The following is a 15,352-nucleotide window of genomic DNA, read 5'->3' as shown; positions in this document are numbered from 1 at the left end:
CTGGAGTTTGTAAAATGTTCGGAGATACATAAGTATTTTCTTTCATATCATCCAAAAGATTGAGAAAACTATCATCTTGTTGTTCATCAGATGTACTGACTTTTTCAATGCTTATATTGTCCGATGACAATTTTGTTCTATGCTAGTTTCATGGCCTTTTTCTTTTATTATTATCTCTTACAGCATGTTGAAATGCTACTGATGATACGACTCCAGTATGCTCTGATAAATTCAGTAAAGGTTCTTTATTATTCCGTAAATCATAAATCAATATTCCTCCTTTCCTATGACCACACATCATCATTATTCCATCACTTGACATGTCAACCGATGTTAAAGCATATGGTGACTCACGATTGCAAACAGATTGCTTGGTCCGTAAATCACACATACAAATTAAATGATCATAGCCAACAGAAACAAAAAAATTGGTATTAATGGGTGATAAAGCAATGCCAGATGCAATAGATGAATGATTTTTGGCAATAAATAAATGATTTTTACGCTTTACTACGTCCCAGATGGCTACAAACCATGATCATTTGTTGCACCAAACATTCCATGTTCTCTACTACTATATTTTAGTGATGTTATAGGCCTAAAAATAAAAACAAATATTCAATATCAAATTAAATACGAGAAGAAATTAAAAATGATATATATTTGTGCTTGATATGATAGGATATGAAATAGCATATTATAAACGTATTAAATGTATATATACCAGCTTGTTGAGTTTATGGTTAGAGACTGCATCCTCTTGTTGGTTGTTAACCCATATAAATTAATATGACCATCTTCACAACCAACACTCATATAATTGTCATTGAATGAAATATCAATACAATTGACATTGGCGTGAGTTGAAACCATTGTTTTGCTGACCTCTTGCTTTTTTGTATCCCATATTTGCACATCGCCATTACCGAAGCCCATGCCTATAAATCTGTGAGTATTTTTGAAAAACACGGCAGATTTTACTCCATGAATTTTGATACTTTGTAAAACCTTGGCTTCTGAGAAATATGGTCTCACAATTTCACAACATCCTGTGGAAGGAACCACTAGCAAATATTTGGAGTCATAACTCCAATCAATAGAATGAACGGGTTCTGTGAAACTTCCATATTCACATAGAGGTTTATAATTGCTGGTATCATAAAATACTATATTATGGCCACCCGATGCCATTGTATCTCTGCTATCCTAGAGATTAATAGTATTATTAAAATAATGATAACATCTAAAGCAAATAACACTTTTTACCATGTTTAATTATAATTATTACTATATCATAACAAGAGAAATTTACTTACAGTGAACACTTGTGCTCTTGCTCTTATATTGTTAGTGTGTGTATGAAGTTTTTGAATAATTTATATGGAAACAAAAAACTTGAATCAGCTGTGTTACATGTTACAATGATTCGATTACTCATATCTCTTAAAAATGCGCTCGTATTTCATTTATTGCAACAATAACAATTTGTATGTTTCATTCAATTTAAATGTCAAAAAACGCATTCTTTGATTGGACAAGTAGAAGACAAACCGTTATTTTCAAGGTTCGCATAGTAAGACAAAACAATGAAGAAAGGATACCGAAGAAGTTTCATTAATTTTTATTCGAGCACTAGCGCCACTACCTTACTAGGCCATTTTGAAAAAAAATCTATGGAAGTATCCATATATATACTCTTCTTTTATCTATGGAGGTATTTTTTATTTAACTTTTGTACAACGGAAGAACTGTCAAACCGGTGTCAAATGAACAAAATGCAGTATTTTGAATGTCTTCTGTGTATATAATATAATTTTAGAATATTTGGGCTAGAAAATATATAATAAGTTCGTATCTATGATAATATTGACTGGAACACTAATATAGAAATTTAGGTACAAATTGTAAGCTTACTATTAGTGTGCCATATAAATTCATTGCTCAAGAATGGCTGATGAAGAAGATCCAAAAGAATATCGGTGGGAGTCTGGATATGAAAAGACTTGGTAAGCATTTTATTGCTACTGCATATTCAATACAGATAAAGACTGGAGTTACATTTATATTTTTTTAAGGGAGGCAATTAAAGAAGATGATGATGGTTTGGTGGAAGGATCTATTGCAGACATCATACAGAAAGCAAAAAGGCAGCGACAGGCAGCACGAGTTGGCCATTCAAGATTGGGAATGATGAGACATTTATATATTATAATTGATTGTTCAGATTCAATGAATATACAGGATCTTAAACCAACAAGACTACTTTGCACATTAAAAGTATAGCTATTTTGATAGGTTTTGACTTACCAGGGAATCTTCAGGTTTACTTTTCTGGGTTTTATTATATTTAAGGCCTATTATATTTCAAGGGGATTGTTTTAACTACCAACTATACCATCATGTAAAGTTTCATCAAAATCCCAGAGGAGTAAATGAGAGTGTTCCCAGAAGAATATTTTAACATTTAATTTATATATCTTCTAAATTAGTAGAATTAATGGTTGCAAAATCACTAATTTTGAATTTTAACTTCTGTTCTTTGTTTTCTTACCATGAAACATTTGTCCATTAGTAAAAATAATTAATTTTTTGTATATGATATGCAATGTTTCCTACATTTATATTTTTATGTTTTAGCTTCTTGAAATATTTATTGAAGAGTTTTTTGATCAGAACCCTATCAGCCACTTAGGCTTAATAGCAATGAAAAATAAACGAGCAGAAAAAATAAGCGAATTAGCTGGAAATTCTAAAGTACATCTTAAAGCCATGCAAAGGTTAATTTATAACAAATGCTACTGCAAAGTATATTAGTGTTTTCAATATTGTTTTTTATTTTAAGTTTAGGAAAAGTAAACATTTCTGGAGAGCCTTCTTTACAAAATGGTTTAGAATTAGCAATGAAGTCTTTAAAAATGTTACCTACCCATGCAAGTAGAGAAATATTGATAATTATGGGAAGTTTAACCACTTGTGATCCGAATGATATCTCAAAAACAATAGAAGTAAGATATTTTAGTACTATTATTATATAGAGGAAATAGAAAACGAAGTATTAACATTGAAAATATAACAGGAACTTAAGAAAGAAGGCATTCGTTGCTCGGTAATAAGTTTAGCTGCTGAAGTACATGCATGTCGTTTTCTCACACAGCAAACAAATGGGGTTTATGGTGCCATCCTGGATGATTCTCATTTCAAGTTTGTATAAATTTTTTTTGTTTATGTTTGTACGTGTTAATATTTTTTTGTGGCTTTACGATGGTAATATTTTGAATAAAAAAATATTTAATAAAACATTCTGCATACACTTACTTAAATTTTTCGTTTTTATAAATGCCATAAATTTATTTATGCAGTTCAAACTTTATCTTATTTATTCATTCAATACTCTAAATAATTTGTGAAAGTAGCTACTTTGGTGCTACTTTTGGTGTCTGGTTGCTATTTGAATCATAACTTTAATATTATAAATATAATTAAATATATATTTCAATATTATAAAATAAATATATGTACATTTCTAAATATAACACATTTAGATTATTGTTAATGGAGACATTAGCAATATCTTGTTTCTTCTAATATTTCGGTTTTCAATATTACAGAGATCAATTGTTAGCACATGTACTCCCCCCTCCAGCAGCCTCTGGGTTAGAAAGCTCTTTAATCAGAATGGGTTTTCCACATGGAATTCAGGGGGATCAAGATTCGAAGGATCCACCTTTAACAATGTGCTTGTGGTAAGATATTTGTTGAGTTCTGAGAATATTAAAAAAAAGCTTTAAAGAGTTATATATACCATACTCATAATGAAAATTAAGATGTAGATTTTTTACAGTCACATAGACAGTCCAGATGATACCAGGTGTAAATTATCTGTTGGAGGTTATTTTTGCCCTCAGTGTGCTAGTAAGTATTGTGAGTTACCAGTCGAATGCTTGGCTTGTGGCTTAACACTGGTTGCTGCTCCACATTTAGCAAGGAGTTATCATCATTTATTTCCAGTAGCATCATTTAATGAAGTTAAATTTGAGGGACAATCAACAAATTGTTTTGGTTGTCAAAAATGCTTTATTGAAGCAGATAAAAATGTAAGTATAAGAAAAACATAGTTTTTAGCATTTAGAATAGTCACATATGATTGAAATTACATTTATTTTATATTTTGTAGGTATATCAATGTGGCCGATGCTGCAAAAACTTTTGTGTAGATTGCGATATCTTTATCCATGAAACTTTACATACTTGTGTAGGATGTGCAACTAACCCCGCCAAAGTCTCAAATCAACCTATTGCTTCATTAGCAGATACAGCTGCTGTCCGAAGTGTTCTTCCTCAATTATAATTTATAGTTTAAATGTATTACTACACATATGTTAACATAGAAAAATACAAACAAGTATTTATTTTTATATTGGATTTTGTGATTCCTACTATATGCGATAGGTTTTAACATTTTGATTTGTTACATGACTTTATGTAAAAAGCAATTGATATTTAAGTCAATAATATACATAAATAATATAGCTTCATTACATTTGCAAACTAATGAATAATTTGATTATGCAGAAAGCTGTATATTTATGAAAGCAGACATTTAACATAGTTCTATATTGTTTAAACGAAAACAGTTTTTCTGGAATGTTGTAATATATATTCAAAATTTAATAAATATCACAGATGTTATACTAAGATAGGTGTAAGAAAATTGTGAGGTTTTAATAATTGCTCATTATTCAAAGTAAAGGACTATGTTTTCAAATAGCATTTTGAAAAATGATATCAGAATTTAATACAATGAAAGATTTCTAGTAATATACTACAAATGCATCTTGGTACGTATCCAATTTTACATTCTATAATGACTTAAAAATATCTTATGTACATGAAGTAATTAAAGACAGAAACAGTACTCATATATGAAAGATTGAGGATCATCTGAATGAAATACTAAGATCAGTTATCCAGGTATGAGAAAACTGAACACACGTTGTGTTGGCCTATGAGCTTTAATCAGAAAATTGCTCGCTGGAGTGATTTAAATACATTTCTTTTCTTTATTAAATATTATTAGTTATATTTTAACCTTATAATAACAGCTTATAAAATTGTATCATTTTTATTGCTATTTATAATATCAATCACAAAGAAATCATAGCAATAAAAACACAAAGCTAAGACTGCTAGTAGAACTTATATAAGTTTTAGTCATGTCTAAGAAAGTTGTACATAAAATGATCTGAAAAAGCAATACAATAATTTTGCTGTTTATTTATTTATCAAAATCTTTGTTAGATATAATTATTTTGATAATGTGAAACTCATAACATATGTTAGTATAACAATAAAATAGTGTTGAAAATATTTGCATAGAATTATTCATCAAATGCAAGGAAGAAAGCAATATGAAGAAATAAATATTATTTATTTATTATTTCAAACTAAACATCATTGTAAATATGTTTATTGTCTTTTGTCAAATTGGTTCTCCGTGATTTTATCCCTTCTATCGCTTATCTCATATTGCCTTCCTGGCAACACTGTGTCTAGCAAATGCAAACATTACAAGACTTGCTTTGTGTTAAATTTGACGTTTTAGATTATACAAACTTTCGTGAACAACAATATTTTTAAGAACATGATTCGTTTCTAGTGATATAATTATAAGTGCAATGTATATACATTAAATCTATGTGCAATTAAAATCTTTCATCATGTAGCGTATAGGAGAAATTTATTTGCCTAAAATCTGCGTTATTGATCTTTGGCTTACTAATCAAAAGTGATCGACTTCTTTCTTGTAGTTTTGTAGTAGTTTTTAGATCATTTGTTAATAATGGAAATTGTGGGTGATTTCGAGTATAACAGCAAGGATTTAATAGGACATGGAGCCTTCGCTGTGGTCTTTAAAGGAAGGCATAGAAAGGTCGGTGACCTAACCTTTATTTCATTAGAAAAGGCCTAGCAAAAGTATATATTTGTTGAAACATCCTTGAACGTTTATGTTGAAGTTTGCTACTCTACAAAATTTTAACAGAATTTGTTTAGAAATAAATGATTTAATCAAAATTCTTTTGTGCGTATTATTTAGAGTGCGTCACAGTTTTTTTTAAACGAGTTATTTTTATTTATTTACGTATTTATTTATCAATACAATTGAAAACTTGTAGGAACGAAAGATAAATAATGAAGAATCTTAATGCTTCTAAAAATCATATCTAATAGCACTTAATACTAGAAATATATATTTTAAATTATTATTATAATAATAATATACCATTTGATAATTATTATTATATTTATATTTATAATAAATATATAATTAGTAGCCAATTCGTCTAATCAAAAATGGTAATTAATTTTCAAATATCGTTCAACAAACATTTCGACACTTGATATGTATCATCATTAAATCAATCTAAAATCAATCAGAATCAAATAAAATCAAACTAACAAAATTAAAATAATATTAATACATCATATTATAAAAAAAGGAAAAAATTGAAGTAATAATAAATACAGAAACATAAACTTTATTTAAAAAAAACAAAATGAATATAATGAATATTTTAACATTACAATGATGCTTAGTCCATTATCAAAATTAAACTGACAGTTGTTTATTGTTATTTAAATTTTTTTTAAATAAAAATATTCAAATTTTATGTCGAGGCTTTTGTTTTGATTTACTTCATGATGACACATGCTAAGTGTCGAAATGTATAAATAAAGAATTAATAATTATAATTGTTTCATATCAAATATATCTCAACGTCAAAAAAATTATATATATATATATATATATATATATATATATATATACATGTATATATTCAATAGATAAGTCCTAGACTTTTTCAATATATTGATTGTTTCTTTTCTGAACAGTAAATCTAATAATAAAAACAATTTGTTTTTTGAAGATGTTTAATAACGACGTTTCGGAACTAGATACGTTCCATCATCAGGTTTATCTGTCAAAGACAATGTTTTTTAAAACTATTAATTAACATTATTTAATGATGGTTATTACAGATTATTTAGAAAAATTATAAAGGAATGGATTATGTACCAGTGTAAAGAGTAATAAAAATTAACTAAAAAAGGTTTTATATATAAAATTGAGAAGCAAAAATTATTTACCTGTAATAATTTATATATCCATATCACTAATATTTTTTGTTAGAAACACTCGATTTTTTCGAGGATATTTGTAAATGTTTTGACTTCACAAGACTTTAACACACTGATATGGAGTTCTGTCGGCCAGATGTAAGGGATATGTACGGAATTTAGGCAAAAATAATTTTTTATGGCTCTTATTGGTAATTTATGAAAAAAGGGAATGTATTGCTTCAGTAAATGTTGAGAAATTTTATTATGTACATATACATGCACATACATATGCACACCTACATATACATACATACATTTGCATATGTCCATATATTCATGTACATACAATTATATACACGAACATATACGCAAGTACATGTATATAGCGTATATACAAAAACATACATATAAGCACATGTATAGATGTGCATATATTACTACATATATACATGTATATATATACACAAAAATTATTAAAGGATTAATCGTTTTTAATTAGGTTTAAAAAATTATTAAATTAAAAAATTAAATTATTAGACATCTTCAAAAAACAAATTGTTTTTTATTATTGGATTTACTGTTCGGAAGAGAAACAATCAATATATATATATATATATATATATATAAATATATATATATGTATATATATAAGATTATTTGAAAATTTTATATACTGTTAGAAATCGTGCGCGATTGCTAATAGTAATAAGAAAATTGCTCCAAAAATTAAATATCCTCTTGATGTCATTTTATTAATGAGTCTTTTTTTGATAACTTATCTATATATTTAACTTCCCGTAGGGCAAGTTATAGTAATCGCAAAAAAATCGAAAATGAAAATTTTTATATATCTTTACGTTTCAGAGGTTTCTGAACATTTTGGCATACCTTAGAAAAAATGGATGTATGTGTGTGTGTGTGTGTGTGTGTGTGTATGTATGTATGTATGTATGTGTGTGTATGTATGTGCGGATACAAATTTTCGTCGACGATTTCGGGAACAAGAATCAACCGATTTGAATAATTCAAAAAACATTCGATCCGTATTGATAAGGAGACGTGCTGATTAGTTTTTGGCAAAGGCAGGTCAAGCCGTTCCGAAGATACGGGGCAAAAAGTTCCGAAAACGGTAACTCAGTTTTTAAGAGAACGGAGCGTCCGATTTCAATAATTCAAAAAACATTTTATTTGTATTGACAAGATGAAGAATCGATACAACTTTCATGAAGGTAGGTCCAGCGGTTTCGGAGATATAGAGGAAAAAGTAAAAAAATGAGCCATTTGGCGGTCAAAAATGATCATTAGACATATGCACATCAAATTATCAGACATTTTATAGAGATTTTAACAATAAGTATACATTTTGTTAACATTCCTATCGGTTCCGTACCAATGCTTATGCGTTAGACAGCGACGCGGCGCTTACGCGCTTTATATTTTGTCCCTATGTAGTTGAAGCAGTACGATTGCTTTGAAAAAAAGTTCAGATCTTCCACAATATGTCAAAATAAAGAAAAAAAAATTTTATTTCAAAAAAAAAAAAATTTAAAAAAAAAATTTTTTAAAAAAAAAATTTTTTAAAAAAAATTTTTTTTTTTCAAAAAAAACTAATTTTTTGTCCAATTTATAGTTTCTCAAAAATCTTATTTTTTCAAAGTAATTTTTTTTCAAAAATGTTAATCGTTTTAAAAAAAAAAAATAATTTTTGGTACGGGAAGTTCCAGCAATTTGCCTTAAGGCACGATGCCCTAATTGCCTTAAGACAGAATTCCACTTACAGCTAGTTTCATGTTAAAATTAGCTAAATGTTTTTGAGAGCGATTGTGGTACTGTTAGTAAACTTACGATTGTTGTTTTAAATATGTAGTTCTTAAAATTTTGCGCAGATGATATAAACAAACCTTGACACGTGTGTTCGCTCTCGCTCACGTTGCGTATATAACTAGTAAAGCCTTTCGAGAATTCGCTTTTTTGGTCAATGAATTTAAATTTTACGCACTTCACTTTTATTGATTTATTAGTATAATATATATTTTGCATATCTCAGTCAGACGGAACTGTCTGGTCATACAAAATATCTATACAGGGTGTCCCAAACCTTGATGTCGAGTCGAAACTGGGTGATACTATTTACCTTAACAGTACTGAAAAAATAAGAAAACTAGTGGGGTGCATGACATTGTGCCTTAAGGAAAATTGCTGGAACTTCCCGTACCGTAATTAAAAATCTGGTTACGAAACCCAAAAAAATTTACACAAAATGTGTACACATTATTAAAATCTCTATAAAATATCTGATAATTTGATTTCCATATGTCCAATAAACATTTTTGACCGCCAAATGACATTTTTTTAACTTATTTTTATTGAGAGTCCATAACCGCTGGACCTGCCTTCCCAAAAATTTAATCAGTTTTTTATCTTGTCAATACAAGTAAAATGTTTTTTGAATTATTAAAATCGGACGCTCCGTTCTCTTAAAAACTGAGTTACCGTTTTTGGCACTTTTTGCCCTGTATCTTCGGAACGGCTAGACCTACCTTCGCCAAAAACTAATCAGCACGTCTCCTTATGAATACGAATCGAATGTTTTTGAATTATTTAAATCGGTTGTTCGGTGTTCCCGAAATCGTCGACGAAAATTTGTATCCGCGCGCATACACACACACACATATATACACACATACACCCATTTTTGGGTAGTATGCCAAAATATTCAGAAACCTTTGAATCGTAAAGATATATAAAAATTTTTATTTTCGATTTTATTGCGATTAATATAACTTACCATACTGGAAGTTAAAAAATTATCCAATGTCGTTTGGAAATTATGAGCTTTTAAGTGCAATCTAGAGTTCTGGTGAAATTAAGACCATTTTTCGATTATTGTGGTTATCTTTTACTACTTTTTTTCCTTTAAACTTTAAAACCGTAACTGTGAATAACATTTCTAGAATCACAGTTGAAAAAAGCACCACAATTTTCCCGAGTTTTCAAGAATTACGTTGACTTTTGTTGATCTGTGAATTTAATTTTTTTAAAATCGGTCGACTTTGTGAGGCCTTTCTTAAAAAAAGTGTGTTGGCAATTTTCATCAAATTATTTTATTGCGCATTTAATAAGTATTGTAAATTAGTAAAATACTTGATAATTTTATTATTGAAAAATTATATATATTATATTATATTATATTATTTATATTAAGTAAAAAAATAAATGCTAAAAATGTCTTGATTTTTACTAGTTAACTTCCCGTAGGGTAAGTTATAGTAATCGCAAAAAAATCGAAAATGAAAATTTTTATATATCTTTACGTTTCAGAGGTTTCTGAACATTTTGGCATACCTTAGAAAAAATGGATGTATGTGTGTGTGTGTGTGTGTGTGTGTGTATGTATGTATGTATGTATGTGTGTGTATGTATGTGCGGATACAAATTTTCGTCGACGATTTCGGGAACAAGAATCAACCGATTTGAATAATTCAAAAAACATTCGATCCGTATTGATAAGGAGACGTGCTGATTAGTTTTTGGCAAAGGCAGGTCAAGCCGTTCCGAAGATACGGGGCAAAAAGTTCCGAAAACGGTAACTCAGTTTTTAAGAGAACGGAGCGTCCGATTTCAATAATTCAAAAAACATTTTATTTGTATTGACAAGATGAAGAATCGATACAACTTTCATGAAGGTAGGTCCAGCGGTTTCGGAGATATAGAGGAAAAAGTAAAAAAATGAGCCATTTGGCGGTCAAAAATGATCATTAGACATATGCACATCAAATTATCAGACATTTTATAGAGATTTTAACAATAAGTATACATTTTGTTAACATTCCTATCGGTTCCGTACCAATGCTTATGCGTTAGACAGCGACGCGGCGCTTACGCGCTTTATATTTTGTCCCTATGTAGTTGAAGCAGTACGATTGCTTTGAAAAAAAGTTCAGATCTTCCACAATATGTCAAAATAAAGAAAAAAAAATTTTATTTCAAAAAAAAAAAAAATTTAAAAAAAAAATTTTTTAAAAAAAAAATTTTTTAAAAAAAATTTTTTTTTTTCAAAAAAAACTAATTTTTTGTCCAATTTATAGTTTCTCAAAAATCTTATTTTTTCAAAGTAATTTTTTTTCAAAAATGTTAATCGTTTTAAAAAAAAAAAATAATTTTTGGTACGGGAAGTTCCAGCAATTTGCCTTAAGGCACGATGCCTTAATTGCCTTAAGACAGAATTCCACTTACAGCTAGTACATTTTACTCTCATTCAGTTCAAATGTTTGTTTCAATGTAACAGAGCGAAACATTTCAACTAAATGTGAAGGAAATGAGTTAGCTGTTATTATGTTATTTTTCGATTTTTGTTTTTTTACTCGTAATTTTTTATTAATAAAATTATCAAGTATCTTATTATTTAACAATACTGAATAAATGGGCCAGCTATTTTGATGAAACTTGCCAACACACTTTAGTCCACATGTTTTAAAAGAGGGCCTTTCAAAGTCGACCAATTTTAGAAATTTATATTCATAATTCAACAAAAGATCTTGATTACAGTTCCAAAGTTTAAATAAACAAAATGAATAAAAAGCCAAAGCCCTAGGTAGCACTTGAAAACTCATAATTTCCAAAGAACGTGAGTTAATTTTTTTCAGGACAGTTAAGGTCAATATTATCTCTTCGTTTCGGCTTGACGTCAAGATCTGGGACACCCTGCATATATATTTACAATTACATGTTATTATTATATATTTAATATGATTTTTAGTTTATTATCAAACTTCCTTTTTGTTAATTAACACCGCACAAGAAACATAAATGATTCTATTTATTTATAAAGTATTTTATAAACGCTTAAAAATTTATCATTTATGAGACGTCTCATAATGAATGTACATACATTGTTTACTTCTTTCACAATGCAATTCAAAAATAGAAAATCATTTTATTATTAATAACATTTATGCCTGACGTTGCAGAAACGTTTGATGGAAAATTATAGAAAATGATTTTGGGGTTTATAAGTTATTCATAATTTTACTTCTTATTTCCTAAAGTTCATGTATGTTGTACACTATCTGTAGTGTAATAATTATTAACTTTTTGAATGAGATGGTTTTACTCAAAAATCTTTGTTTTTTTGACTTTTCAAATAATTCTGAATCGTTATTCGAGAAGACAATTTCAGCTTATTTATTTATAAACAGTTCAAGATATTTCATCTACCTTTTCTCAGAAACGTTTTTTTAAGGTCACTGTCCTAAAACGAAAGAGTTCTCTCAGATTATTCTTATTTGGTTTGAAAAATTCAAGCTGTTGTATTTCTATTATATCAAATGAAAATAGCCAAGCCATGTCTTTGCAATGAAATTACATTTATAAACAACTCGAATGTTCCAACTTTTTAATAACATTAATCAAAAAGTTTTTTGTATTGAGCTTGGATTTTTTATAAATTTTTTTTGGTCAGTTAATGAATCCATATTTTGGCAATAAGAAACAGTTGTAAACAAAGATAGCTGATAGTTTCTTCTTAGCTAACTAAATATATTTTGTTTATGAACACAATTATTTAGTAGCTCATGTTTTCATCATGGATTAGTTTTCTATAGAAACCGAATTCTTCGAAATCAACGGACTAAAACATTTTTTTGGCAATTTTAGAAATTCAAAAACTATTCGATAGAATCTCAGTGTTCTTTTCAAATCGGGAAGTAGCCTGTTTCAAGGCAAACTTACATCTAATTCATATATTTTAATTTGTATGTTTAATTCATTAACTTTAGTTAATGAATAAACTTGTTTCAGTTTTAAGGAAATACATTGAGAAAGTTGAACATTAGTTATATAATATATAGTAGACACACATACAATATACACATTATATATATATATATATATATATATATATATATAATATATATAAATATAAATATTTAATAATAATGCAGTTTCGTACCAAACTCACTCATACATAAATACATTAATGAATTAATTGAACGATAAAAACTAGGGTTACTTGTGTATCTATGGGTTACTTATATATTAAAAAATCATGTTTCATCAAAGGTCTAAAAAATGATTTTTTCTATTTAAAAATGAATTATCTTCTTTGCACACAGTTGTGGATATATATATAATAATAATTGCTAATTAATTCTCTAAATTTATTTTTACTTGCCAAAGACTTTTACTACTTTTTTTTATTTGCAGAAGACGCATCTTGTGGTGGCAATTAAAAGCATAACAAAAAAGTCTTTGGCCAAATCTCAAAATTTGTTAGGAAAGGAAATCAAGATTCTCAAGGAACTTACTGAATTGCACCACGAAAACGTAGTCGCCCTCCTGGACTGCAAAGAATCTGCTCACAATGTATATCTCGTAATGGAGGTAAGTTATTTAAAACTATCCTAAATGTCGAAATTTTGAAGTCGTATCCTTCTTCTTTACCAGAGCCTTCATCAGAGGACGTTAAAAAATATATTTTTTCTGATACTTACTATTACTTTTCCTTAAGGTGACCATACGTCCCAGTTTGACCGGAACAATTCTGGGTTTCTACCTTGTATTCCATTTTTCCCGAAATGTCTCGGGTTTTTGAAAAGTATAAGTTTTATAATTTAGTCTTTGCAATTGCTTGACAATAAAATTACATCCACCCATTAAATTATCAGAAAATGATATATTATGTAATAAGGCAACGAGCTTGCTTATATGATACAAAGACATGAATGAGAAAATTGACGAATACAAAATTTCAAAGGCTGGTTAAAATAAACTCTCACATTAGTCTAGTCATTTAAGCTTAAATTAGGTTAGAATCTCAGAATTTGAGATACCCAGCTGTAAGTCTGTAAATACTTGTATATTGACACCCTAAAGTTGTCTCAAAACCTACATATGGTATTGACACCCTACCATATGTAAGTTTTGAGACAACTTTAGGGTGTCAATATACAAGTATTTACAGACTTACAGCTGGGTATCTTGAATTCCGAGGTGAAATTACTATAATGAAACATGAAACTTGCTGTCCCGATTTTGACTAAAAAATATAGTTACCTTATTTTAATGCACATATTAAAGGAAACGATCAGTCTAAAATATCACAAAATGAATTAAAATTATTTATTTCTACAAAAAAAGTTAAATAAATAAGCGAATTTGTGCATTGTAAACCAATTGCTGCAGTTTCTATTATTAACTTGTTTCAAGCAAGTTAACATTTTGGAAAATAGTCTATAATTTCAATTTCACATCTCAAGTAAAAGTGATCTATGTAACAGTCAAAATCTACCATTTTCAAAGAAGCCAATTTCTTAGTAATTAAAATATTCAGGTATAGTTTAAAGTAATAAAAACTATAACATTACAAAACTAAAGAAACCAAAAGTGTTATATTAGTGTAAGGTAGACGTCTAACGAAAACTCTTTCATTAGAGGTCCACAATAAGAGCATTTCTGAATTTCTTACTTCAAAATAAATTAATAAATATTTTCAAATGAAAGTATATTTTTCGCGCTTTGCGGTTTGACTCCAAAATGTTTTCTATAACCTTAATGGGAAATTCTATAGATTATTTAAGAAGGTCGAGTATACTAGTTTGTTTGCCTGATGTTGAATGATGACACACATCTGGTTCTCGAAACGTATGTATTGAAATAAATATAGATATTTTATTTCGACACATTGGCACACACACACATATATATATATATATATATATATACTAACTGACCCAGCAAATGTTGTTTTTCTCAGTATGGTATTTTCTAAACAATTTCTAGAGAATCAAAAAAATTAATACTTTAAGTGTGTAAGGATGCGTTGGTAGAATGCTATATACAATGAGGTATTATAAAAACAATTAACCCCATTAGTTTGTCTATATTTTGTTAATACAATCAAACTGGAAGTTTTAAATACTTTCTATAGAAAACATGGCAAAATCCAATCCAAGTCTTTTTTGGTCTTTCGACTTATATAGTCATTACAAATTCTATTTAATCGAAAATTGATAATGATTCAAGTTTTTCAGATTCTTTTTGAATTCTGTAAATTGTGTATAATTGTAAATAATACTACTGAGCTCATACAAAATTTTCTAATTTCTGCGAGGAGAGATAGCAAATATATTAAGTATTTCCTTTTGACCTGCTTTTGAAAAGTTTCAAGTAACATTCCATCGATGGAATCAATTAAAGTAAATTTAATAAAAAGTATATGTGTAGAGCAGGGCGG

The 15,352-nt window shown here is 28.3% G+C and overlaps 3 protein-coding genes across 3 annotated transcripts in view; 2 read left to right on the top strand and 1 right to left on the bottom strand.

Moving 5' to 3' along the window:
- Window positions 1-525: 525 nt before the first annotated feature.
- On the bottom strand, window positions 526-1,389 carry LOC113367400 (pre-mRNA-processing factor 19-like). The gene is made up of 3 exons (XM_026609011.1): window positions 1,317-1,389; window positions 725-1,206; window positions 526-598 (listed from the first exon to the last, which is right to left on the bottom strand). The coding sequence occupies exons 2-3, from the start codon at window positions 1,189-1,191 to the stop codon at window positions 526-528; spliced, it is 540 nt and encodes a 179-aa protein (XP_026464796.1). The 5' UTR covers window positions 1,192-1,206; window positions 1,317-1,389.
- A 344-nt stretch (window positions 1,390-1,733) lies between these two features.
- Window positions 1,734-4,407, top strand: LOC113366466 (general transcription factor IIH subunit 2-like). Its single transcript, XM_026608069.1, has 8 exons — window positions 1,734-2,006; window positions 2,076-2,277; window positions 2,638-2,777; window positions 2,843-3,005; window positions 3,077-3,201; window positions 3,609-3,743; window positions 3,842-4,094; window positions 4,175-4,407. Exons 1-8 carry the CDS (start codon window positions 1,948-1,950, stop codon window positions 4,346-4,348), a joined length of 1,251 nt encoding a protein of 416 aa, XP_026463854.1. The 5' UTR covers window positions 1,734-1,947; the 3' UTR covers window positions 4,349-4,407.
- A 1,238-nt stretch (window positions 4,408-5,645) lies between these two features.
- LOC113366412 (serine/threonine-protein kinase unc-51) overlaps window positions 5,646-15,352 on the top strand; it is a 42,988-nt gene continuing 33,281 nt past the window's right edge. Inside the window, exons 1-2 of the mRNA XM_026608010.1 lie at window positions 5,646-5,929; window positions 13,324-13,500. Of these exons, the coding sequence (XP_026463795.1) occupies window positions 5,840-5,929; window positions 13,324-13,500 (267 nt within the window). The 5' untranslated portion in view covers window positions 5,646-5,839. The remainder of the gene's footprint in view (window positions 5,930-13,323; window positions 13,501-15,352) is intronic.

The sequence above is a fragment of the Ctenocephalides felis genome, unplaced genomic scaffold, assembly GCF_003426905.1.
Source record: "Ctenocephalides felis isolate EL2017-DRISC unplaced genomic scaffold, ASM342690v1 CF-g0.4_SCAFFOLD_01170, whole genome shotgun sequence".
In the NCBI taxonomy this organism is placed as follows: domain Eukaryota; kingdom Metazoa; phylum Arthropoda; class Insecta; order Siphonaptera; family Pulicidae; genus Ctenocephalides; species Ctenocephalides felis.
Note: the sequence above shows the minus strand (reverse complement) of the source record. Positions and strands in the feature narration are given on the sequence as shown.

Excerpts from the sequence above, each read along its gene's own strand:
- LOC113367400 (XM_026609011.1), bottom strand. The coding sequence starts at position 1,191 with ATGGCATCGGGTGGCCATAATATAGTATTTTATGATACCAGCAATTAT. Across the intron at positions 599-724 it reads ACCATAAACTCAACAAGCTG|GCCTATAACATCACTAAAAT; the intron begins GTATATATACAT and ends TTTTATTTTTAG.
- LOC113366466 (XM_026608069.1), top strand. The coding sequence starts at position 1,948 with ATGGCTGATGAAGAAGATCCAAAAGAATATCGGTGGGAGTCTGGATAT. Across the intron at positions 2,278-2,637 it reads GACTACTTTGCACATTAAAA|CTTCTTGAAATATTTATTGA; the intron begins GTATAGCTATTT and ends TTTATGTTTTAG. Across the intron at positions 2,778-2,842 it reads CATCTTAAAGCCATGCAAAG|TTTAGGAAAAGTAAACATTT; the intron begins GTTAATTTATAA and ends TTTTATTTTAAG.